Source organism: Carassius carassius, chromosome 10 (assembly GCF_963082965.1).
Source record: "Carassius carassius chromosome 10, fCarCar2.1, whole genome shotgun sequence".
In the NCBI taxonomy this organism is placed as follows: domain Eukaryota; kingdom Metazoa; phylum Chordata; class Actinopteri; order Cypriniformes; family Cyprinidae; genus Carassius; species Carassius carassius.
This window is the reverse complement of record NC_081764.1, coordinates 10,253,130-10,280,960: the sequence shown is the minus strand read 5'-3', so window position 1 is coordinate 10,280,960 and position 27,831 is coordinate 10,253,130. Positions and strand designations below refer to the sequence as shown.

Sequence of the window (27,831 nt, the reverse complement as noted above, 5' to 3'; positions counted from 1 at the left end):
GTGGTTGTGCAACACACCCTCTCCTCTCCAACATCAGTGGCAAGAGATAAGAACAACATTATGAACCAAAAACCACTTGAGTTATTGTCAGCAAATGAAGGAAATAGCATCTCAGTCATGCTACAAAAGAACAGACAGAAATCAGTATTTATAGAAAAAAAAGAAGTGGCTGAAAATTAACATAAGCTGAGCACAGAAGGCAAACTGTTTCTCTTTCTACAGACTCAACTCAACTCTTCACTGAGTGACCAACGCACTCTACTTCCCACCCCATGCTATTTGACAATCTCTGATGATGAAGTCAGGCTGATGCCAGTTAAGTTTTCTTTTTTCCCGCTTTTTGTAATTTTTGTTTTTGTATTTTGTCTTTTTTTAGTTTCATTTTTTGCTTTTTAATAGATGTCACAGACATTCTTTAGTTCAGTTCTTTCTCCCAGTGCTCATTTGAAACAAGCTCCACTTGTTTAGGAGAATTTTATGCAACATCATCTACATTTTCGACAAACAAAATTGGCAGCAAAAGGCACCTTAAACAAACATACAAAGACAAGAAAAGCATAATAGAAAGCCTAACCAAACCTAAGACTGCAAAATGCATTGCTGTGTATCTATGAGATGAAGAACAAGCTAAGCTTAAGTCAAGCTGCATCACAGATATTTAAAGTGCCCACCCCACACGCGCACACACACTCATTCTCTCAGACTCGGACTGAAAAATCATGGTATTTGACGATTAGGCCAGTAGATGAAAACAGGGTTTATGGGGAAAGAACATGTGGAGTCCAGTGCATATGTATGTAGTATGTGAGTTTGAGATGGTAGGACATTTTCACACAGGGTGTAAATGAATTGTAGTGCATTCCCTCCCAAAACGGGCGACATAAGCTATAGCGAAAAGCCAGTACATCACCGTGCATTGAAAGCTAGACCCGCGCACGAACACAGACAACACTCACTCAAACCCAGACATCTCAAACACGCACACAAGCTCACACTATGTGGGCCAGGTCAGAGTTTTGGTTGTTCACCGAACGTATTGCACGAAAGAAAGAAGAACATGAGCAAATGACAGCCAGCAGTGCTTCACCTCCACTCAAAGCAGAGGTCAACACAGAGGAGGACAGTGCTCTCAATATCATATATACATACATATGTATACGTGTGCATATATATACAGATATGTACATATACATATAGATAGATACATATGTTGTATAGCTCTATATATATATGCCTTTATTTATGTATAGATTTATATATACTTTTTGCATTTAACATATATTGGATTCGCCTCTTTAATGTGAAATCTACAATTTCCAACAAATATGTCACAGTCTACCTAGTGAGACCAGGGCAATGAGTGAAGTCATTCTATTAAGGTTATAATTATTTTTCAATATTAGATTAATAGCAGTAGTAGTTTTTTTCTTCTTCTGTATTTCTGTATTTACAAAAAAAAACTATGCATGCCATTAAAATAAATGATATTTTACATTAATTCTTAACTTTTCAGCATTTTGTGCTGCTTACAACATAGCCTATACTGTACAATATATATTTTTTCAATGATTTTTCATTCCTTTTTCTTTTTAAACAAACATATGATCTGTTATTTATTCTTTTTTTTTTTTTTTTTTGCTGTTTATACCGACGAGTCTGCATGGCTGCATAAATGAGAATGCATAAATGAGAATGATTGAGCTTTGCTGAGCAGTTTATTATTTTTTTTCCGTTATGTTTCAGGTCAACACCCTCACATGCAGCAACTGGACCAATGACACCAGATGAAGGGTAAGGGAAAACCACTGATATCACTAAATTAAACTGAAAATGAAGTCTCTCTGATGTGTGGAGTTGCCCGGCTCACAATAAGCTGCTGTGGGACCAGTGCTGACTGGTTATTTGGCATTAGTGTAGAGGTGTACTGATGAGAAACAAGGCTGACCAGGGGTCGAATAACTGCACATTTAAAACCAAGGCCCTCTGTAGAACAGTGGTGAGAATTGAATATTCTCAGTCTGGATTTCATTTAATCATCACCTCCACAATGAACACTTTTATTACTTCCTGAAGCTCGGCTCTGTGTCAGATAGCCCTACTCTTCTCTCTACATGAGAGTTCAGTGTGGTGGGAGCGCTTCTGCTTCAGCTCCACCCCAGATTACAAACATTCTCTGGACCTAGTGAAGGCCCTTATTGATGACATCAGAGTCACATGATACATCTGCGTTGTATCCTGAGAATAATGGGGAACGTCAACAAGCATCAGTCTGTCTGAAAGTGTTAACGAGGAGAGGATCACTCCGCTCCTGAGACATTCCAAAAACTTCCAGACACAAATTGCACACACCAGAAAATCAGACAAACATCTTTGGCTTCTCCTTAAACAGCTGTGACGGCCCAACCATCCCGCTGTCTCTCTCAAGTCCTGTCCTGTCCCTGGCTACAATCAAACCATTGCTGAAGATGTGATGGCTTCATACACGGATAAAAACATCTGGCTGATCCTTGAAGGACAAACCAGGACGAGACTAGGCATAGACACACTGCAAAACTCTTTAAAGAAATAAAATCAAATGAAAAATATAATTCTGTTCGTCTAAAATAAAAAAAAACTGCCACTTTCTCAGAAACGGTTATAGCTCATCTCATCTAACCCCTGATGAGGATTAAAAATGCCAACCAACTTGCTACTCCTCTAATAATGCCCAAACCATTGCCCCCCACCCTCTTGCCCCTCCCTGGACCCACCTAGAATATGTCCCGCGGCGCGGGCAGTGCTGTAGGTGAGGTAAGCGATATTGCTGCATACAAATAAAATACGAAGCTTTAGGAATTACAGTGTTGTTTTGTATCATTTTCCTCCCGTCTCCATACACGCGCATTCTGACATTTAGTTTTCCCATTCATTATCTCCTGAGCAGCAAAAAATGGGATGTCCCTTGCATCCTTTCTCTCCAATAATGTGCCACAATGCTAGTATTTGATTCAATGTACGTAAGCCACTGATTAGTCACAGGCATTTTGCACTATCTGAAGCCAAGCCCAAATTTTGTCCTAATGTTTGATAATCTATTTCATAATGTTAAGTAGAGGAGAAGATGCAATTCAGCATCTTAGGACCAATTTGGTTTTCTCAGTATCAAATTAAATTCTGTTTCTGGTCATAAATTTAGCCAGTGGACAGCCTAAAACATCGTCAAGCCACTGTGGTGGTCTGTATTAGTGTTTTGTGGACTATGATTACTCATGCAAAATTTCTGATCAAAACATGCCATCATGCAAGTCATTTCTATGCATTGAACAAGCACAATTATTTATTATTCATTTGGAGATGTGTATTGGGGGCCCCTGGTTATTGCCCCCTGTCCTATCGGTGTGAAAGCCCATGTAGAAAAAGCCTTTTGATGCAGGTATAACAAAGTTATCATGACACAGTTATTGAGTGTGACATGGGCAAAATGTTAAATTCGTATTTTTCCTCATGTTTCTCCTATTTTTGCCGCTCAAATAATGTAAAGACCTTGTAAAATATATTCGACACTAACAACGCAAAGAGACCGTTGGACTCAGCCAGACTCTTTGTTTTGTTTCATACTCGTGTCTATCCTGCTCACTCTCACAGTAACGTTGAGTTCTTACACATATATGAAATGAAACGGTGCAGACTCCATTCACCATTCGCTTCCGGAAGCTGATCCATTCATGAATAGCAGTGTTTGTTTTCTGCATGGAAAGTTCGCCGTTGCAGTTCAGAATCATGGGATTGGATCCTAGTTCTCCCTTGGGTTATCACATTCCTGCTCTGTAAAGAGTTCCATACTGAAGCGCAATATAGCCCTCTAAAATACACTTCATAAAGTATCTGTGTTTTTAAACTCGTATTTGATTCAGTTTTAATCAAGACTTGATGCAACAGTGTCACACAGGAAGCTGATTATGTTTGGTTTAACTTGTGTCTTCAAGCTTTGAGGAACCCCAACACTTTTCTTCGCCTCGATACACCAGTGACATTTGTAAACAATTTTTTGTCGTGTTACTTCGGCGTTGTTTTTCCTCTTAAATGAAATTAATCTGTACATCTGTATAGTTTGATTCAGGGTTTCCATTCGCTTGAAATGACAGTTTTTGTTATAATATCATCGTGATCATTATCACTGTCCATGAGTTTTACAGCAGCAGTCTTAACACTTGGATTCCCTGACGTCTTTTTGGTTTGGGCCTTTCTCTTTGCGGCCCTTGCCTTCATTGTTGTCGTCCTGTTTCTCCTTCTCAGGCTTGGTTACACTGTCATAGGACGGCAGGGATGCAGTGGAAGGTGTGCCCTCTTTCTTCTCCTGATTAGTGCCTCCGTTCTCCAGTTTGTTGTTGGCGGGCCTGCGTTTACAGATGAAGCCTCTGCGTGACAGGTGGGCTCGGTACGCCCTCTGGATGATGAGTGCTGAAACCTCCTCCTGTTTACGCCGCAGCGTGGTAGTGATGGGCTCGTATGACACCTTAGAGGGATTGGCCGCCACAAAGCGCTCCTCCATTTGCTGTCGCATCATGTCCAGGTCGCCGCTGTCACCCAGCACACGCTTGGTAAAGGCGAACAGAATATCCAAGCAGTGAATGCGGTCGCCACTCACCATGGGCATATCCATGGCGATCAGCTCGATGATGTTTGGCTTTGGCACACGGAGAGGATGTTCTAATGTATCTGCAAAGTCTGACAGCTTGGCAAAGGTGATGAACTGCGAAGCATCCGGGTCGAACTTCTCCCAGATTTCATAGAAGGACTCAAAGTCGTCTTCGCACAGTGGATCAGCACTCTCCTCAGTGGCAACACTGAAGTTCTCCAAGATGATAGCGATGTACATGTTCACCACAATCAGGAAGGACACAATAATGTACATCACAAAGAAGAAGATTCCTACTGAGGGATTGCCACAATCGCCCTTAACTGTGGTTCCTGGGTTCTCTTTCTCGGGGTTGCAGTCAGGCGGATAGTTCAAGATAGGAGCCAAGAGGCCATCCCACCCAGCTGATGTGGTGATCATGAACAGACAGATCATGCTGTTGCCAAAAGTTTCAAAGTTATACATGTCATCAATTCCTACTTCTCGTTTCACATAGGCAAAATTAGACATGCCAAAAATGGAGAAGATGAACATGACTAGGAAAAGCAACAGGCCGATGTTGAACAGCGCAGGTAGCGACATCATCAAAGCGAACAGTAATGTCCGGATGCCCTTGGCTCCTTTGATTAGACGCAGAATACGGCCAATTCGAGCCAGACGGATTACCCTGAACAAAGTTGGTGACACAAAGTACTTCTCAATGAGGTCTGCCAGGAACATACCTGAAAAACAAAACCAAAATCTTTTTTTACAAAACTGTTCAAAAAGGTGTCAAGAAAAATAGAAAAATAACCAGTCTATTGATGAAATCACATTTGGACACAACACTCACCCACAATGGACAGAATGACGACAACGCAGTCAAAGACGTTCCAACCATTGGTGAAATAGTAGTGTCGTAGAGCAGAGAGTTTTAGGACGAACTCGCCAGTGAAGGCCACAATGAATATGAAGTTTACCCAGTACAAAATGTTCTGTGTCTCATCTGACTGATCATCAGTTTCCACCATCATGGTAACCATGTTAAGACAGATGAGAATCATGATGGAAATGTCAAAGGCCTGCTGAGTGACAAAGTCAAATACCATCCCCTGGATTTTGTTCTGTAATAAAAGGAAAAGAAGACCAGTGTTGGGGAGTAACTAGTTACATGTAACGGCGTTACGTAATTTAATTACTAAATAAATGTAACAGTAATCAGTTACAGTTACTAAGAAAAAATGAGTAATTAAATTACAGTTACTTATGAAAATTGTAACGATTACAAAGAGGATTACATTTGAATATTTACACACATCCACATACAGCTTATTTCTTTCCCAAATTGCACTAAGACATATGGCCCATAATCTCCGAGACGCGGAAAACACATTCGTAGAATCGAGTCATAAAAATGGAATTCAGCCTATAACGCGGACGCAATATGCCACATTTTGGACGAATAAATCAAAAGTAGGTCAGTACACTTGAATCAAAACCCGATATGGACTGATGTCTGTGAATATTAAGCCGCAAAAAGACTGAATTTGAATCCTGCACGTTCTGCGTGTCTGTGGAAATCAGGCGCTGGCTGGTCATCGGGAGAACCGGGACTATTCCCGGTGGCCTGGCAGAAGATTTGGCCTTCTACTTTAATATTGTTATTGTATAATTGCAGGCCGAATATACTAAAGCGATTATTTCCGAATCCGCCATTCGATAATTAAATCTCTAATAAATCATGAATCGGTTAGTCGTGACTGGCAATGGTTGGGCTCGCGCGCTCTCCGCGCCTCCGCCGAACGGTTTGGATCAGACTCCGAGTAATCAATGCGAGAGAGAGAGACCGGAGTGAACTGTGTAAGCGCACAGCTGGAGCAGAGAAGCGACACTTCTGTTCAGGGTTTCAGGTGCAGGTCAGTTTCATCTGTAAATATGCTAATGTAGTTTTGTCTTTGTTTACTTAGTCAAGCAGCAGCAGCACATTGCTCACAATCACTCAAAATACTGTATAAACGACGTCATTATTATCTTTTGTAATGTTACAGTAGTAAGTTAGCAGACAAATCATCATATTTTATCATAGGTTTAGGGGGAGCTAGTGCATACAAAAACACAACCCTGAGGAAAATTAATGTAGCCTATGGTATGGCACTAAAATGGTTTAACTATGGAATTTGTAGTAAAAATAAATACAAGTGGTAATTCATTTGCCAAAAAAACAAAATTGCACTTACAAAACATGGTAAAAGTCAAATAAAAATCTTCAGTATTAAAGTCATGAGAGAGATGGATGGATAATGGAAGTGAAGGTGCAGCTCAGGAGAGAACTCTTAATTACGTTGCATGTCCCCAACCTAAGGAGTTAAATCTTTTTCATGTCAGGTCCAAAAAAAAAAATAGGGTTGTCCATGTTTCAGAATGGGTTGTGGGTGTATGAGTGTGAGATTTCCCAGCCTATTTTTTTCCCAGTCCGCCCCTCATGGAAATTAATCTCTAGAATAGTCACTTCATGAGCATTTTTTACTTATTTTGAGAAACTATCATCATATCATATACAAAGAGACAGCAGTGTTTCAGAAAGACACCAATGTTTCAGGAGTTTAGTACACAAAATAGGACACATGCTTATTAGATAACCGTATTTGAGTTGATGTATATGCTTTTATTTTTTTATTAACTATTTTTCCCCAAACCATTGTTAGATGCAGTTAGATGCCTGTAGTTATGCAAAGATTTGGTTTCAAAAACAGTATCTATAAACTATTTCTTTTGATTTTAAATCTGCTTTGAACTTCAGATCAATCTCTAAGTAAAGTCTGATTGTGTGGTGGATGTGTTCAAATGTGATCATCTTAATTTAAGTGATGAAGGATGGTGAAAGTCTGACAGTATTGAGCACTACTGTAAGGTTAAACCTGCATGGTGTAAAATGGTTGAAGATGATTAACAGTTGCAAATTAACATTCATTAGAAATTTATAAAAGTAATCAAAATGTACTCAAAAGTAATTAGTTACATTACTTTATTAAAGTAATTAAAAAAGTTACACTACTATTACATTTTAAATAGGGTAACTTGTAATCTGTAACCTATTACATTTCCAAAGTAACCTTCCCAACACTGAAGAAGACAAAATACAGCAGAAGAAGACTAGAAGTACAGTATTATTTAAAATCAATATGAGGAAATCAGGTGATTTTTTTCTAATATATGTAAAGTAAATAAATAAGACAGATTTTTTTATTAGAAACTGACAAATAAATAGACATATTTAAAACTGTATTACTGTTAAAACATTTTCATTTAGAACTGAAAATGTTCAGTTCATTTTTAAAAAATGTAGTTAAATGTAGCAATAAAATTATTGCCATTATTGTTCTATCACTATGACCAGATATGTGTAGCAACCCAGATCTAAATGCTTATCTGTCTGCTTACCAGAGGTCTAGGGATGGGTTTCTGGGGTTTCTTTGAGCCCAGTTTCTTCATAGCATTGTAGTACTTTTTCTGTTCTTCAGTCATGAAGATATCCTGACCTCCAAAGTATAGGCACAAAAAAAAGACTGGTTACAACCTGACAATCTTCCTCAACCACATGTGCTCAAATGGAGCACAGGCCCATACAAACCCACAGCATTGCACACTATGGCTGTAGAGATTTCAACATTGAGCACAAAACTGAAAGCCTGTCTTGCAAAAATACGGACAGAATAGGAGATAAAAAAAGTGCAAAGGACAGAGAAGAAATTTAGGTGAGGTCAGCATTATAAGTGGTGGGAAAAGAGAGAACACTTATCTTTTTCTTCTGTTGGTTAAAGTTGTCAATAATGACACCAATGAAGAGATTCAGAGTGAAGAAGGACCCAAAGATTATGAAGATGACAAAATATATATACATGTAGATGTTGTCTTCATAGATGGGCTGGTCCTCAACCTTGAAGCAGCAATAAGCAAAAAGTAACTCACTTGAATCAAGAGGCAATAGTGTCAAGCTATAAAAACATCCGCACCTTTCTGGAATCCACAGCAGCATACATGATGTCCATCCAGCCTTTAAATGTGGCCTAAGTCATATGGAGAAAGAAACCAAACTCAAATCTAAGCTCAGTAACATAGGTACTATGTGTTTATCCTCTTTAGAGTTTAATTATTAAGAAACTTGTGTTGGTATTGTGGGTATTTAAACAACTGATACACAAAAGATGTGAGATGACTTACCACTTGCAAGAGTGCCAGGTAACCTGCGCCCACATTATCAAAGTTGATCTTCACATTCTTCCAGCGAACCTCTGTGTGGTTTGCATTGATGAGTGCAAAGCATTCTGTCCTGTTGTCGACAACTTCAGCGTCAAAATTCGCCTCTGATGTCTCGTTGAAGCAGTAGTAGTACTTCCCAGCAAACAGGTTGACACCCATAATACTGAAGATCAGCCAGAAGATCAAACACACCAACAGCACATTCATAATGGAGGGAATGGCACCCACCAAAGCATTCACGACAACCTATAGGACAAAAAAAATAAATGAAAAAATTGGGGGAAGTGGGCCAAAAAGGAGGATGGATTTCAATAGAATGTTTGAGAGCGAAATAAAAAAAATAAACAGAGAGATAGAGAAAGTGGGTGTTAGAGTAAAATTGAGCTATTCTGATGTTCTTACGTTAAACATGTAATGTGCATATCTTCAAGCTCTTTTGAAAGCGATCCAATTTTCCACCTCTACATATTTTTTCATGAACAAAAAGGTAAATTAATCTCTTTTAGAACAACATCTAGGAGGTTTTGCTGATAAATGTTTAATAACAAATAAATTGTAGTAATATCTGGTCATTTGTTGATCAATATCTATGCATCTACTGTAATTACATAGTAAGAGCATGGAGATAAATACACAAATGTATTGTAACTTAACATAGAATCTAAAGATGACAGCACTAAGATGATGTAAACCGGTATGGCTTGATCCCCAAAAGGAAATTAAGTTTAAAAAAAAGTGTCAATTAAAGTGGCAAAGGTTATACAGATAGAATACAAGAAAATTCTAATTTTAGCAGTTTTTTTCACACCAAGGTTCAAATATGCAGGATAGTAATAGTGTTTTTTCTCTTTCTGTGAGCTGCATGCTGGATTTCACATGCTCTGCTTCTATCTGCTTCACATTATTCACTTTCTACCTTATTTGCAAGCCAGCATTGTTCCCCATTCGATGATTGGAAAAAAGTATTATTATAAAATATTATATAATCTTAAGAATCCAGAATTATAGTAAATATGATGAGTCTAAGTTTTTAAAAATAAGAATGGGTAGCAATTATGCTTGACAACTGTCTCAAGTAGTAAGAAACAAGCAGAAGCAAAACAACGTCAGTATCCACAGGAAAAGTGGAATTCAATTTGTAGACCATTGCCACATTTGATTTATTATTACTGATACATGAATAAATAACCACCAAACACAATTTTTTTTTTGTTACATTTTCTCTTGCCATACCAGTATACCACTTAGTGTCAAGAAAGAACCCAGATATCTAGAGAAAAATACCTACCACATTTGTGGTAAAAATGTAAAGGTAGACACTGTAGAGGAAGACTCCCACCCTCCCAATCACCTCTCACTCATGATACACACAAAAGCTGTGATGTCAGCACACGTCTACTGGTTGGGTGATGTCAGAAATGGTTAGCCAATAATGGTGCATGCAGGGCCTCAATCCTAGCAGCAGCCATGCCCCCCCTCCACCCGCCCACCCCCATTTATAAAATTAACCATATCAACAATCTTACTAACTCATTAATTAGTGATCCTACAAACAAAGTGTAGGGAATTTATCAAAAGGGACAGTATCAAAAATATATTTCTCAAAAATAAGTAAAGACAAATAATTCTCAGGTAGTGAAATTTGACCTGTACATATTCCAATAGTCCAGGCATTCAGGCAATCAGTGGAGCTTTCCCAGCAAATAAGCCTGGTGTATATGTATCGAATGGTGTATATATACAATTTATAAATATGATTAGCATTACTAAATACACAAGTCAATGAGATAATTACGCAATCTCAGAGATTAGATACGAAACAACCAAGGGGGGAACATGACTTTATTCTTACACCTTCAAGAACATGCATTCTACATGATATGCAATGGCAAAGAGATAAAACAATATTATGAACAACTGAGTGGATACAAAAAACAGAAATGCAGTACTTTAGTGAAAAAAAAAACAGATTAGGCTACAAGAAACTAGTATTAAAGCAGATAAAAACTTATATTCAAGTTCCAGTAATCAAATAATTATTTAGCATTAGGGTTAGAAGCTGCTGACTTCTGATGTTGCTTTTCATTAACATTATCAGTTTTTAACATTTGGCTTAAATGACTGAAACTTATGCATTTTTGACATAAATCCCTTTTTTTTTTGAGTGATCAATCTTGAATATTCCATTACTGGCCTATGATTGATGCATAAAAATGCTGTCTCTTTTATAGCAAATATTATATTTAAATCCAAACATGTGGCCATCAAAACCTAAACCAGAATATATTATAATTATACACCTTGAGAAAAAGGATCAGACAAACTGAAGAGGTATGCCATGGCATTTTTACACATTGTTCTGTTATGACTGGAGGAATTGGTGGATAGGTATTACAGTAGGTTGCAGAAAAGAGCACGATGAAGACAGAGCATGGGAACTAGGGGTTCAGGCTGGAGGACGACTTTAGAAAATGGCAGAGGTATTTTGAGAGAAAAAAAAGTGAAACAGTGATAGTGCTTTAAAGCAGAACTATGTAACTTTTTCAGTATCCAAAATTTACAAAATGTATATACTGAGCGAGTACATCATGAATTCATCTTCAAACCCACGTTTTTGTCATAGACATAAATTTAAGAGAAGTGACTCCGGTTAGAATGTATTTCCGTGGGATGCTTGCATTTCTGTTTATTAACCGCTTGAGTTCCAAAAGTTACATAGTGCTGCTTTAAAGCATATGGATGCTATAAACATCACAAAAAGGCCTTAATTAATGTTGTTGCATGAATGGTAGTTATCTTGTTTTAAAATAAAACCCGAACAAAAGAAATGAATGGTTGTGATGAGGCAGCTTCACATAATATCCCTTCTCATCTTTACTCTAAAAACCATAAGTTTCCCCAAAAGTTGCTATAAGATTATTTGCGATGTCAGTTGAATGCAAAATGAATTTCATTATACTTCTAGACATCTAAGAAATCCATAAAAGGAAGCTAAATCTTCATATTTCAGCTGCATCATGACGCAATGTTGAAAAGGTTTTCCATGCAGAGAGTTTTAAAATACATGCACTTGAAGGATAAGTTTAGCCAAAACAATGTTATTTGGATTTCCAGAATCCTGATAGGTTTGCTTATACTTTGTATAGCTGTGGTTTTGCTTTCTGCACAATGGTGGTTTTCGGCATGCAGTCGTGTTCTCACAGAGTGACTGGCATGCATAGGGCAGCCCTGGATCTTACCCTCATGCCCTCAAACCGGGACAAAGCTCTCAGGGGCCTGAGAGCCCTCAAAGTCCTCAGGGACTTTATGGGGCCCAAGTCTGAGTAGCCCAGCGCATTAGCTATAAGGCTGACTATAGACACCTATACAAAGAGAGAAAGAGGAAGAGGAAGAGAGGAAGAGAGAAAGAGATGGGCCAAAGTGTTAGACTCAAGGAGGACATCAAGGAGAAAGAGAGAGGACCCTATGTTGACACTGAGCTGGAGAGGCAGTAAACACATATATACATACATATAGAAGGGATTGCTCATGTATGTATGCATATACGTGTATTCAACAACAGAGAGAGAGAGAGAAGGAGAGAGATTTAGGTTAAACATGGGGTTAACCAGTCATAGGTACTGTATGTTGGGTGACCCAAATGTTTGCATTTTGATCTTAGTATGCGATTCGTTTTTGGTATCACAGCCAGACGAAGCTCGGAAAGCAGCTTACAGCAAACCTGGAAGGAAACTTTTGGTTGAGAAATACAAAAAGGGGGGAAGGGACACATTTAGAGAAGAGGTGTGAACAAACTTACAAGCACATTCACTGTACTTTGTACACACAAGATACACACAATACGTACAAACACCAACCGCGTACGGTACACACGAGACCAATCGAGAGTCACTAGGATAAAAGGGCGGTTTGGGAGAGTAAGGAGGCAGAGATAGAGAGGAACTCCTGTAAAAGAACAAGAGAGTCCTAGCAGAGACCTTACCCTGGCCCCTCATTTCCCGGCCCTCTTATGCCCCCTCAGGCCCTCTGTGTCCATCAGCACTATAGAGAGACAAGGTTACAGTGCCTGTCAGGGACAATAACTAGCAATCAGAAACACTTTCGTTTAGGACTTAGACATGTAGTCAAACATACAATGGGCACTGCCAAGTGGCTGCAAACCAAAATAGGCTATGTATATAAATGTCATTTAGACATGTTAATTGTCTTGACATCATTACTATGTCAACCATTTCAAAATGACCTATTTTATCAAGTTAATTTACAAGTATGTCTATGTACATATTTCATAAAAAAAAGCAAGGAGTCATAGTGAAAAGGTGATGTTTTGTGAGACTTTAATAATACTAGCATATAAATAAATTCAAAATTATTCAATAATGAATTTACATTAATAATTGCATTAACTTTCATTTAAAAAATGCTAAAATAATTTGAAACGTATGTATGGGAACTTGCTGGATTTTAAACCTGGATATCACACTAAATTTAGTCACTTGAATCTTTAGAAATGGAAAAGTAACATGAATGAGTCATATGAAATGTTGATATTTTTCTATGTGGTTTCAACTAAATGAATCATCTATGAAAGATGTCAAATCATACAATTAAGTTGTAAAAATGCAAGATTCTTACATTTACATTTGTCATGACTGCAAATAGTCAAATTTGGGTTCTGTTTTTACACCTAAGTAGTTACTACACAATAAGTAGTTTTTTGCTGATTCTAATGTTTATATTATGAAAAGGGGAAATACATTGAAATACGTCATATATATCTTAAAATAAAATGAGGTAACAGTGTCACTAGTAACAATGTTTCTGTACATTTCTGTTTTACATTAAAAAAAAAAATTCCATAACATCAAGAATAAATAATAATTAGAGAAACTAAAGAAAAAGTAATAATAATAATGTTATTTGTACATATTTTGGAGACATGACTAATAAACACTAAACTGAGTGCGCCTCAGCACCCGAGCACTCTACCGGTGAAGATCAAATCTAATTTTAAGATCAGTCTGAAGACAATGACCACTGACCTCAGAGCAGACCACAAGGACCAAAAGGAATAGAATAGAAAAACATGTTTGTTTGTATTGAGAATAATATAATTAATCCCCAAAAGGACTGACAATGCACCATGAAATACTGAAAACTACTGCATATGTCTGCAAAATAATCCATCTGATCTGAGGCAGTGCAAGGGATAACAGCTGTGATTTATTCAATAATGTGATTTTATATTATTGTAAGTTACTTACATCCACAATGAAGAAGTCCAGCCAGCACCATGCATTGGTGAAGTATTTGACAAAGCCATAGGCCACCCATTTCAGCAACATTTCTAGGATGAAGATGTATGTGAAGACTCTGTCTGCATATTCTAGAATGATCTGGATGGTTTTCCTCTGTTCGATGTATACATCCTCGAATGCCTTAGAAACAAAACATTTAATTAGCCCAGTGTTTCTGAATGTTCAATTCTTCTTTCTAATGGCTACAAAATCAATTATGGTAACTAAATCTTGATGCATGTTTGTCAAAATTATTTTCAATTAGTTTGTTTAATTGAAGATTTCTCAACTGCATCTTTCCCACAAGCACTTTCAGTCCCTGACATCACCAAAGGATGGCACTGCAACCCCACTTACTTTAGCTTGCTCTTTCACTTTAGCGGGAGTTTGGGCACGATCCCTAACAGTAGCTGTGAGAGAGGCAGCAGAATTGTCTGCATGTGGGTCCATTTCTGCAGCACTTGGCTACGGTCCCTAACAGCAGACATGAGATATTGCAGCCCCTAGACAGACTGCTGAGGTGCAGGAGCCGGTACAGTGCAATATAGTGATAGCCATTAGCTACTTACATATATCATATATCACAAATTATGCTATGCCTCCTCAATCACATTAAAATCTACCTGCACTAGCATTATATTGCATTAGTTTTGCACAAATATATGGTGAAAGGTTGAGATGTCTACACTGTGCCCATGTATCGTCCAATCCTATTTCAGAATCTTTATCTCAGTCTTTAATTCTTTCAGCTTCTGAAAATCTTTATCACTGATGTTCAAAAATCAATGGAGATTTTTGAGGTCTCCACTCTTTATCTAATTTATAGCAAATTAAATAACTAATTTATCTGCAACATGCATAAAGGTTATCTGCATCACTTTAATCAAACCGGGTGTAAAATATGCCCTAGAACTCTTTCAAAAAAATTTTTATATATATAGATTTCCCCTCTTTTTCAACAATGGTAAATGAAAAAAGAAGCTTAACATTCAGAATATGTAAACCCCAGAAGGTCAAACTAAATATTGCATGTTGTTGTGATCCCAATGTAAAGTCCTCTAAATGCATGTTAAACCTTTATTTGTGTGATTTTTTCATTTTCTAGAAATATGCATTTAATAAATAACAAATAACAACATAAAAAATACATAAATTAACAACATTTAATAAACATTTAGACTAAATTAAGCAGCCACTAAGTAGGGGATAGCAAGTTTGGGATCAATGTTGGTTTCTGGTTATCAATAAATATTGCCAATAAATTAAAGAAATTATTTATTTATTCATTAACAACATGGAATATGTGCTTCAAATTCTTTAAAAAAATGAACTGAACACCTGTGTACTGCATCCATGGAATGTGATTTACATCTTAGCACTTTTAAGAGAATAGTAGCAAATAATATCAGTTACTACGTGTGTGCATGTGTGTGACCTCACCAGAGCTCCAGAGCTGAGCAGAATCATAAAAATGATGAGTGTCTCAAACCAGTTGTGTTCAACAATAAGGTAGCAAGTTTTCCTCAGAAACCACCAGTACTTTCCCCAGCCCTCGGTAATAGGCACGTCACAGCATTTGTACCGTGCCACGCAGGCTGAAAAACATATTACACATATACTGAACACACATCAAATCAAATCGATGCTCACAATGTATGCTTTCTTATTTAAAGCTAAAACAAATGTACTGCTTTACTAGTGAACATTAAAAGTGCAGTACAGTATATACAGTTTAATGTTTATTTTGTACAATTTATTATATATTTGTTCTCAGCAAATATTTATACATTTGATTTATTAATTGTAATTAATTCAAACTATTGACAGATGCATGCATTGCTCACCATCTGTCCAGCAGGCCTCTGGGTCTAAGTACTCTTCCACAACCTCAACTACAGCCAGTTCTTCCTCATCAGGCTTTATGTCGATAGTGCTTCCCTCTGAAGAGCTGGTGTCATCCAGCTAAAGGAAAATAAAAACACAAATATGCATCAATGAAAATTTGGTTTATTTTGATTCATCCTTCCACTTTTATTGGATCAATTTATTTCAACAACAGCTTTCCAAAAAAATACAGATAATCACAAACAAGGTCAACACAAGGTGATCCCGACTCCAACTCTACAGTCACTGCTTTCTCAAGTGAAAACCTGATACAATATAAATTGATAACCTGAACATGACAGTAACAGTGAGTCAAAAAATGTGACCTACTAGTTATAAGCTGAGGCCAGATAGCACTGACTTTCATTGTTCTTCTGGATGTCTAGCCTAATTAGGATTCACTCTACCCAAGACAAAATTAACCTTGACTCAACACTAACTGAATTAACTAGGTTGAAAACTATCATCTAGGGCCTACATATGCAAATCAGACTGTATTTAATGACTTTCTTGTGATCAGGTGTCGTGTATTGATTTCCTTTTTGTTACATATTATGGTACAGCACATCTGTATTTATATCTAAAAAACACTTGAAACATGAGACAAAAGGGGCAACAAATAGTTTTTACTATCATAATCTAATATCATCTCATACAATATAATATTCATATATAATATTATAATTATAATAATAATAATAATATTTCTGATTATTATTTGAAAATAAACAATAATCTGAAAGTTATGTTAAACTATGATGTCCATATATAACAACATCACATCATAATATCATTTTCTGTTTTCTGGAAAATAAGTCGCATCTTTTTCGCAAAAAAACCCGGGTAAGTAACATTTTATTACCCCCCCCCCCCCAAATGTTACAAAATCCTGTAAAAAATATATAATAATAATAAGAATAATAAAAATTATAAAAACACTATAAAGGCATATTTTAGTCACTCAAAAAAACTTTTAAATCTGACAGTGTTCAGAACAAAAATAAAAAATATTAGTATAAAACAAACATAACTTGTAGAGGCATTCATTATAAACAACATACATTAAAAACTAATTTTATGTGAAACTAAAACTACTAGCATGTGGTAAATGTGATACATAAAAAATGTTAATATTAATTTTATTATTATAGACATTTTATACTAATATGATAACAATCATTCAGAGACAGAAACAGAAACATAGGTCTCATTATTTCTGATTATTAATTTATTACAATTTTTCGTATTAAATGTTAGTGTAGGTTATTATAATATGATATGATATGATATGATATGATATGATATGATATGATATGATACGACATGAAATTTTTACTAGGAAGCAACTTAAATGTGACGTATAAGCCTTGTGCAGGGTCATCAAACTCTCTCTTACTGCAAGCACCTACCATAATTTAAAAATAATACACACACACACACACACACACACACGATTATAACATACAAACACTAAAAACATATTCCTCAGCCTACTGGAAAAGCCTGACCCTGATGACAGCAGGCCAGGATGAAACAGCAGTTTTATAAAACCTGAATCATTAATACACATGCACAAACATCAGCAGTTTAAAGTATATAAAGCGACAAACAACCCTTACACACCACCACTGCATTCCTCCCTGACCCAGCCTAGCCAATCAAAAATAAAGGCCCAACCAGCCTGATTGGCTAACAGGAATGATCTACTGTGATGCCACTGGCTAGATGTACAGTATAGCATGTATAGTTCAGCTGTACTAGATCCGTTACGTCTAAACTGGGTCAAGGTGACCCAGTCTTTGCACAGAGACCAGGACAATGACAGGAGATTCAGTATTAATGTATATGTGTGCTAATATCAAATATAGCTATTAAAAAAGTGTATTATTTTTCTTACTCAGTTCTCAATGTTACTCAATTCACTTGAATTCACGCTTGATCCTCACTTTGAGGGCCAGAGGTAAACTGACATTTTGAACTACATATGATTTTGGATGACAAGTGATCGCTGACATTGTTTTCTGGTTCATTATTATGCCTGGTAGCATGCTTAAACATAAATATAACAGTATTAACTTTTAGTGGCTAGCTATGCTCTTTGTTGCTCTCTTGTTACCTCAGATTTAATAACCTGATTTTATTGAAACTTACACACAAATGCACATGTACGAACACACACATACACAAAGTAAAAACATTACATCATCTGGTGGACTGCATCTATTCTATGGCTGAGTGGCTCAGCACTCAGCAGAAGCAGCAAGGCAATAAATCACAGGAACAGCCCAACTCAACATTCTTATACTGCCTGCAAAGCCTTAATCCACCCATACTGCTGGAATCTGCAGCCTGTAATCAACTACTGACACTGACTTTATCTAGTCACGCTCTACAAACACATATCACCATAATCTGATCATACTCCCTAAATAAAGGTTTTCGTCATTGAATCCATTAATGTATTTGCATTTGAGTATAATGCATTAGTCAAAGTATCAAACACAAAATAAAAATGACATGCTTGCTTCTCTAAGTGTGAACAAGTTGTTATTTATTTCAGTCATGCTCTACGGACTCAAGAAGCCTTCTTTTGGCATTTTATTAATAGAGTAGTCATCTTTAATCAAAAAGCCCTAATATGGCCTTAGGAAATATCTAAAAAGATGCATTCGAATGTTTCACAATCATTTTCATTGTGCCAGGAAAAGAAAGTCTATCTGCCAGAATACATAAACCAACAGCTTCTGAAAGTGAAATGATGCAAAAAGCAACATGGGCTCAAAATGATGATCCTTGTGAATTCTGTACAGTAAGCAGCAGTAAGCCATTTTCAATTCCTCAAAGAATACTGTATGGGCTATGTACAATTTTCCTCTGGTTCACTTTAACTATATATATATATATACACACACACACATACACACACACACACACACACACACACACACACAATAACCTCAGAATCTGCTTTAATTTATATTTATTTCTAGAATAAGGATATTTATAGTAAAATGATACAATAAATAACCTTTTTGAGATTGTAGAATAAATATTTTCAATCCAAAATGAGGTTCCTTCAACAGTAAATTAAAAACAACTATTTTTATCTCTTGTAACCAGCTAAAAATACAAAGGAAAGTCAAAAGTTGTCCTAGACAGTGTTGCCTCTAAATTCTCTACAAAGATCCAATGCCGCATTAAAGTATTAATATGGCAACTCTGATGCTGCTTTGGTTTTATACAGTATATACGAAACAGCGCATTAAAGCTGCCTTATTAGAACTTAGAAGCTCCAGTTCTTAAAGAAACATTTAGTGTGCTGAGACTCATGCTTAAGTTGGACCTTAAAATATATGCTTTTTAATGTTATTTCAGCATCAGAAACTAGATTTATAGCACAGTTCATGTAAGATTTTATTGCTGATTTTAAATATGTTATTCAAATGTGAATTTGTCAAGGACTTCTTAAGATTTCAGGATTTCCTCCAAGTAGATAGTAGTTGGTTTTGCACCGAGGAAATAGTTACCTGGAGGCATTTCAAATATGGCCACCAAGTGAATTGACTTTCCTTAAAAGGTACTTTAGTAATACTCACATCTTTGCTGTTTTCCACATCTGACTCACTACTGAAGTCCTCTGTGTTGAGGTTCTCAAAGTCTGACTCTCCCACAGCGATGGGAACCCGTACAGTTAGGTTGGGGTTGTGTATGAAGGACATGGGCTCCTCATCAATTATGTACTTTCCTACACTGCTTCCAATGCCGCTTGTAGTGCCATTGCCATTCTTGGGGTAGTTTAGATCACCACATTTGATGTCAACACCAGTGTGGTTACCCATGAGGTTGAGTTTTTTGTCATACATATCATCAAGAGGTTTGTCTTCATCTTCCAAAGGTTTCTTCTTCAGGATGTGGGCCACCAAGAGACGTACGTGAATCTTGAACCAAGCTATACCCTTCTTAATGCGGATTACTGAAATCTGCAAGTTGTTCAGTTCACCATCATCATCCGTGGCTGCCAGATTATCAGCACTGAAGGAGCTGAGCAGCAAGGCCAAGAATAGGTTTAGCACCTGATCAAGAGAAGACCATCGCTTTAGCTTTTCCATATGATGAAGACTTGAAGTCCACAAGACAATAGGCTGACCCATTTGTCATTTTTTGGTCCAACCATGCTCAATCCCTCCCCTTATGTGACTTCGCTTTTTGTGAAGACTTGTGCAAACCCCAATGAGTCCCGCAAACATCCTTTTGAACCCAGTGTTGGGAAAAGTTACTTTTAAAAGTAATGCATTACAATATTGCGTTTCTCCCTAAAAAAGTAACTAATTACGTTACTTAGTTACTTTTTATGAAAAGTATTGCATTACATTACTTTCACACCAAAAAGTGTAATGAATAAACTTCTGAAGGAAAAGCAAATTTACATCTGTACAGTAGAACACATGAGAAGAACACTCTTCAACTATAAAAAAACAAAACAATAAACAACAAGCACAATTGTTAGTTTATCTAAAGTAATTTTTGCTTATTGGTCGAACTGCATCATCACAGGTCAACAGCAAAGAAATTAGTTTATAAAATGGGATTTGATACATTTGTGTTGTTTAACATATTTAATTATTGCAGGTTTGCGTCATATTCTGAGTTTGCATTTCAATGTTTTAATTCATTTTAATTCATTCTGTTTTTTTGCGAGCGGGATGAATTAATGCACATTCACATTTAGTCTAGAACTACATCATGTTCACACAGCGCACACAATGCCTTTTGTACTTCCGATTTCTCCCAATATGGGAACAGGAGACTTGTCAGTCAATAAATGGGAAAACAAAGTAACTGCCATTACTAGCTACTTGACAAAAATAATCTGATTACGTGACTCACGTTACTTGTAATGCGTTACCCCCAATACTGTTTGAACCACAAAATGACAGGTGGGACACCCTACAGTCTCGCAGGACATTCCTTACAGTGAGGAAAGAAATAGTGACAAAAAAGCAGGATAAACTGCAACATGGGAAAGTAACTGAGCAGAGAAGAACTCTAAAACTCACCACCAAGTTTCCAATGACCATCACCATCATGAATACAGTGAGACACATTGTTTGTCCAGCCACCTCCATACAGTCCCACATGGTTTCAATCCACTCTCCACACAGCACCCGGAACACAATAAGGAAGGAGTGAAAAAAGTCGTTCATATGCCAGCGGGGCAGCTCACAGGTTTCTGCGGCAATCTTGCACACACAGTCTTTATAGCTCTTCCCAAACAGCTGCATGCCCACGACAGCAAAGATGAAGACGATGATGGCCAGCACCAGGGTCAGGTTTCCCAAAGCACCCACAGAGTTACCAATGATCTTGATCAGCATGTTCAGCGTGGGCCAGGATTTAGCAAGCTTAAACACCCTCAGCTGTGTGAGAGAGAAGTTTGGGATTCACAAAAGGTTCGGAATCAGAAAATAAGGGACATTTTACTCTACCGCTTAAAAGTTTAGTGTTGGTATAAGAAGGGAGCATGCAAATCCTAGGAACGAGTGATGTTTACATCACTAATAAAATGTATTGCATCGTAATTTATATTGTATAAATTTACTTCACTCATAACGCACCAATCTGAAGGATCTGAGCACAGACAGCCCCTCTACATCAGACAGCCCCAGCTCCACCAAACTCAGGCTCACAATGAAGCCATCAAAGATATTCCAGCCCTCCTGGAAGTAGTAGTATGGATCCATGGCAATCAGCTTGGCAAACATTTCAGCTGTGAAGATGCCGGTGAACACCTGAGATAAAAAGAAAACAAAGAAAAATATCATTAATATGACCCAAACAACAAACATTGATTGTGCCTGTATCATGAATACTGTGAGATCACTAAATTGGATACGAGAAGCAATGGATGGGTGGTGGAAGACAGAAGAAACTAGAATAATGGAGAAGACTGGTTTAATGCAGGCTGCATTTTCATTGTAGGTCCATCAGACACTGAGTAGACATCAGTGGAAACTGGCACAGTGTACAATGTTTCTGCTCATTTCAGAAATGGGGGGAGAGGGTCAGGACTGAAAAAGGAAACGATTGAATTTAGGGCATTTACATACAAACATTTGCTAAGAAAAGTATCAAATAATGATATTCGAAATCACATTGTCATGAATATTGAAAGGAGTCAGAATATTTGTGTTTTGTATCAACTTAAATTTGTATAATATAATTCAAATAATATAAATCCATTAAAAATAATGTGCCACTCATGTTGCATAATTAATCACATTTTATCAGGTATTCTTTATATAGTATAATGTCCAGAATCATAATTGGTGAAACAAAATCACAAAGATCCTATCAGTTAGAAAGCCATTTCTTTTTTTGCAATTAATTCAGTTTTGCATTGGTCATTTGTATAAAAAAGAACAAACTATAAAAATAAATAAAAACGCACAAACAGTCTTACCAGGTTTCCAACAGAAAGCACCTCCTCAAAGTGTGGTGTCATGGGATAATGCTCCATGGCCATGAAGACTGTGTTCAGCACAATACATATAGTGATAGCCAGGTCGACAAATGGATCCATCACTATGAGGTTCATTATCTCTTTTAGCTTTATCCACATTGGACAGCAATCCCATATTAAGAAAATGTTGGCAAACTTATACCAGCAGGGTGGACATTTTCTCTGAGAATCCTCCAGCTCTGTGGTGACAAAAAATAATAAGGAAAAGAGGAATATGTTGAGACCTATATTATGAGTAAGGAAAAATGTAATATGAATCTATATGGAACTATAAAATGATTTTATGATTACTGATTTTATATTATTATATTTTTACTATATTTTGACAACATTAATACAGACAGACAGATGTTACACAATACCTTCCACCAGTGTGTTGGTGACAACAGTCATTGCACTGTTGGCTCGCTCTTTCCGGCTAAAGGAAGTATTGAGCTGGTCCACTGACACCATAAGAGAACCTGAGTGTTTTCTCTTTCCCTCCACCTCGGTGGCCTGTGGACAAGAGTGACATAAGGTGGAGAAAGACAAAAAACAATCAGAGATGGGAATTCTTTCAAGAAACATTTAAACCCATGCCAACACACATGCACATGCTGACAAAAACACAAGCCCAAATGAACCTGCAACTCATTCTTAACATTTATAGTTCAATTTAGACACAGTTGAATTCTCTGGTACATTCCTATGTAGATTCTCTCTCTCTAAACCACACTGTAAAGTGTTGTACCTAAACTCTTTTCAAACTAGCTTTACTCGAATACAATTTTATTTTTGCAAGACAATGGCATATGGACCTACTATAACTAATTCTCTTACAGACACTTAACAGTAAAAATAAATACAGATTTTATCTACATCTGAAATTGTGAATGAGTGACACCTATTTATTTACTTCAGTTACAAGACTATTTATTCATCACTACTAGCTGCTGAAAAGGTTGCCTACTAGCTCTCCAGCAAATATTATCATGCAAAAAGAAATTCACACATTGCTTAAGGCCCAGCTTTCACTGCCATTAGAAAAGTATCTTGAATATATATTCACTTGGTATTGTGGGTGTTGGTCAAGGCAATGTTTATCTGTTTATCTTCGCTGTTACGTTCAGTTCCAAAGATCATCTAGATTTTACAGTGCAGTTACTTGGTGACAGTAGCATGTTTAGTTGAATGTCTGAAACAGCATGCTATGGATTTGGGTGAAATCTGGGCACAAAATCATGCTTCCCACACAGGAGGAGAAGGCAAAGAGAGTATAAGGATGTCAATCCACCATGCTAACTAAAATGAGGCAGACTGCTGTTATTGGAAAGGTTAGGATAGGTTTTTCTTGCATCACACTTTTTTGGAGGGAGCAGAGTGGTCCTGAAATTCTGAAAAAAAGGGGGGAAAAACAATCGAGGGGGAAACCTTTACAAAATTACATATTTGATATCGTGGTTGACATTAAGGAATGGTAATATTACAAGTATCTCGTTTCAGTTTCTTTTTTTGATTGACCATGCCATTCAAAGAGGGAGAGCGATGGCAGGGAGTGGGACTGCCATAAAAAAAATAAAAATAGAGACAAGAAAGGTAGTTGAGGAGTTGAGAGGGAACAGACAGACTAGAAACTCAGAGACTTAGAAAGACAGAGTCAAAATGGGGTTATCGAAAAGGGTAAGAGAGGAAGAATCTGAACTGGAATCATAATAGGCCACTCTTGTCATGCCTATACTCTGAACCTGCCCCCTGTGGACGTCCTTACACTGTCATCTGAAGCTGCCTTATCTATTTTCACCTCAGGCAGTAGCCGGCTGGGCACATGCCCGATCAGAGACACCACGCCGTTGCAGTCCACTGTGCTGTTTCTCTTGCACCCTGGGTGGAGTGCCAGTGGGTTAATGCGTGAGGAGCCCTGACTGTAGCCGCTGTAGCTGCTGCGCCTGTACGGGACAAAGAGGGATCCGCGGCGGTCTTCACTCTCCTCGACCGTGCTGTGTTCATCGTCTGCAAACTCGTTCTCTGAGCCCTTGAAGCTGAATATACTGCTGCGGCGGGACATGAAGGGTGAGCCTGGGATGCTCAACAGGGACTGTAAAAAAAAGGACGCCACACATGAGGACAGGAAATAGTGTGTGTAAGAAGCAAGTGTGTTATATAAACATGAGAAGAAAAAGGCATTTGCATTGAACTGATTTATCCCATTTTTCTAATAATTTTTCTAACCAAACAGTGACTCAGAAACATGGAGAGCAAAACTGCTGACCAAAGTCATTAAATGAATAATTGAACAGCTAACTGCAGGTCCCTTCTGGTATTCAGAGAGCCATTGTTCTCTATTTTTTCATAAAACAGAACCAAAGCTGATCAATGTTTAAGATCAGTATGAAATTAAAGCAGACCATGTTTATTGTCTTATTGCACATTCCTGATATTTTTATTTATTGGTTTTCAATAATTCAGCTTATTACAAATAAATGTTTGTCTTCGTAACCTTTTAATTATCTTCATAATCTTCATGATAACAGTAAAGTGTTGTCATTGTTACCTAAAAGTAACTATTCTAAATAGTTTTTGTTATGAAATAAAGCTGAATGTAAGCGTGAATGCTAAACATATTGCTAAACAGCTGACGGATATCACATGTTTAGTTAAAAATAAAGCTGAAATACAATGTAAGTATTAAATGAATTGGAAATGTTGCCTTGGCAACAAAGTGAAATAAGATATGTTTTAGCTGAAGTACTGCAATTACTAAAACTGAAATAAAAATAAATGAAAGCTGAATAGAAATAAAAAAGCTTACAAAATGACAAAAGCACACAACAAAATTACTAAAATTAAAAATACAAAAAAAAAAAATAGAAATACAAAATTAATCCAGATTATAAATACTATATCTTTAATAGTAAACTATTAATACTAAAATAACACTGCTTAATATGATTCAATATTACTAAATATATGATAGCCAGCAACTATTTAGCAATCATTTTTAACATTCACTCTGACTTCATTCTGTGACACCCACACTTCACAATCCAATAAATTATTTATTTCACTTGGAAACACGTAACATTACGGAAGTTTAGTGCATTCTTATTCTGTAAGTGCAAAAAGAAACTTTTGTCCTACTGCAGAATGCTTCCTTCTGGCTAACATTCACTTCCCATATGAAATTCACAGATGATCCAAGATTCTAGTTGAGACCAATAATAGTGTTCTAACTGTTTGCTGAAATTCACTGATAATGCAGAATGCTAGTTGCTAGCGCAGGCGTTTTTTCTGCGGTGCGGTTGAAAGCCTTCTCCCTAATAGAGTGGTTGACCACTGCAGTCTATGTACAGCAGAACGAAGCCCAAATGAGCTCTCAGCAGGGACTATTTTATTCAGATCACTCATTAAGGAGAAGTGGGTTGGTCTGGTAAAGGGTTGAGACCTAAGTGCTACAAAGGCAAAATCCTTTGGAGATTGTATGATGTTACTTAAATATCCATAACAATCAGTGGCATTCTGTGCTAAATCCAAGGAGAAAAAAAAAACTCTACCAGGGGTAAAATATTGGGTCACACTGTAATAACTAATGTCATGAAACCAGCTTCCAATTTAACCAGCGATTGTCTAATAAAGTGCTTTTATCCATTGTTGTGAGGTTGATCTGGGCAGAATTTGCAGGGTGGGACCCAGGAGTATAACTTCGTGCTTAAGCACACTATATTACTGCTCTCATCAGATGAAAGATTCATAGCGAGAGGTTAAATAATTCACAGGACCAGTGAAAGTATGGGGTCCATGCCATACTTCACATCTCTACACAACAACATAGACAGATCTTGAACAGGTGTTCCTATTGCCCTCAGAATGGCTAAGCATTCTTCTGTAAACCAGAGAAAGGTGACGAAATGAACAGATGATAGAGGAATCAAATTAAATAACTCCAAAAGCACCAGGTTTGATGTAGTTTCGAGTAATTTAACTGAGCTTTTAGACATAAAGAGAAATGTACAATCATAAATCCTGCCCAAAGCAAGACAATGAATGAGATGGAAAGAATTATAGTGACAGATAGATGGGCGCTGAGCAAGAGCACTTCCTCTTCTTCTGGTCTTTGAGTGTAAGGCTGAAGCACTTTGTCTAATCACCCTGGTGATATGGACGATGACTCAGCGGTGGTAAGCTTTCAAGTGGTAGCGACTGCACAGAGCAGAGAACAGTAGTATCAAGAACTGGGCTGGGCTCAACTGGGCCGTGATAGCATACACCAGAGGTTATATCAGCTTTCTATTGCAACATGACAGACTGCAAAAGAAGCATGTCAGTATAATAGCAGAGTACAGTTGTAGAGATTAGCTCTAAATCATTAACTCATAATAAAATACTGTCTATCAAACAAACATGCATGCATGGCAAATTTCAAGGGGAAACAGTAACCTGTAATTTGCTACATGTTGTTGCTAGCTGACGCCATGTGGTATTTATGTTTGGGGGGGGGGGGTCTTATTCTAGAGGGCATTTTATTCAACAAAATATTTATAAGCCCCATTGCAAGAAGAGTTTTGATAATTCAAAGATGATATTTCTGGTCCATTTTCAAAGAAGATTCATGGCACGTCTATTGACATGTCTGCTGAAATAATTAAGGTTTTGTTGCCCATTGAGAATTATTGTGTTGTAAGTTAAAAGGAAAATGTATATATATATTGTGACGAGTGGGGCGGGGCCGAGAGACGTGGGAACAGGAGCGAGGTCTCGAGTCCCACGGAGGAGATGGAAGGATATAAAACTGGAGCGACGACAGTGAAGGACGAGAGAGGACCAGGCCTGGGTTTTAGCCACTGTAACAAATTAAAACTCCATGATCATGGGAAGAAGGAGGCGGGAACCGGCGGACAATCAAATTATATTTTAATGATCAAAATAAACACAAAACAGTGCGTCAGCCCTCACGGACGACTGACGCGCACAAATAAAAAGCAACCACAAACTAAAACCCAGGCCTGGTCCTCTCTCGTCCTTCACTGTCGTCGCTCCAGTTTTATATCCGTCGTTCATCTCCAATCACTCCACCGGCCTCGCTCCTGTTCCCACGTCTCTCGGCCCCGCCCCACTCGTCACATTTATATTCTATAAACAGTCAAAACATTTGACCACTTTGTTTGTTTGAATTAGTTCATTTTATATGGTCCTTTGGTGTGACAATTTTATTTTTAAAAATGTGAATATTTCATGAAACACAAATAAGTTTAAGATCATAAAAGCTGCATGCATAATAATTATTTTAAAAATTATTA

At 37.2% G+C, this 27,831-nt stretch overlaps 1 protein-coding gene across 2 annotated transcripts in view; it reads right to left on the bottom strand.

Annotated features, from left to right (window-relative positions):
• Positions 1–3,288: 3,288 nt before the first annotated feature.
• Positions 3,289–27,831, bottom strand: part of LOC132151758 (sodium channel protein type 8 subunit alpha-like) — a 45,129-nt gene continuing 20,586 nt past the window's right edge. Inside the window, exons 12-27 of one of the 2 annotated variants that reach the window (XM_059560108.1) lie at positions 24,306–24,632; positions 22,921–23,053; positions 22,499–22,737; positions 21,654–21,827; positions 21,096–21,455; positions 19,635–20,111; positions 15,999–16,116; positions 15,595–15,749; positions 14,122–14,295; positions 12,097–12,219; positions 8,819–9,103; positions 8,611–8,664; positions 8,397–8,534; positions 8,039–8,143; positions 5,451–5,721; positions 3,289–5,340 (exon numbers count right to left, since the gene is read on the bottom strand). In XM_059560108.1, the coding sequence (XP_059416091.1) occupies positions 4,184–5,340; positions 5,451–5,721; positions 8,039–8,143; positions 8,397–8,534; positions 8,611–8,664; positions 8,819–9,103; positions 12,097–12,219; positions 14,122–14,295; positions 15,595–15,749; positions 15,999–16,116; positions 19,635–20,111; positions 21,096–21,455; positions 21,654–21,827; positions 22,499–22,737; positions 22,921–23,053; positions 24,306–24,632 (4,290 nt within the window). In that variant the 3' untranslated portion in view covers positions 3,289–4,183. The remainder of the gene's footprint in view (positions 5,341–5,450; positions 5,722–8,038; positions 8,144–8,396; positions 8,535–8,610; positions 8,665–8,818; positions 9,104–12,096; positions 12,220–14,121; positions 14,296–15,594; positions 15,750–15,998; positions 16,117–19,634; positions 20,112–21,095; positions 21,456–21,653; positions 21,828–22,498; positions 22,738–22,920; positions 23,054–24,305; positions 24,633–27,831) is intronic. The other variant, XM_059560109.1, reaches the window with a different exon arrangement.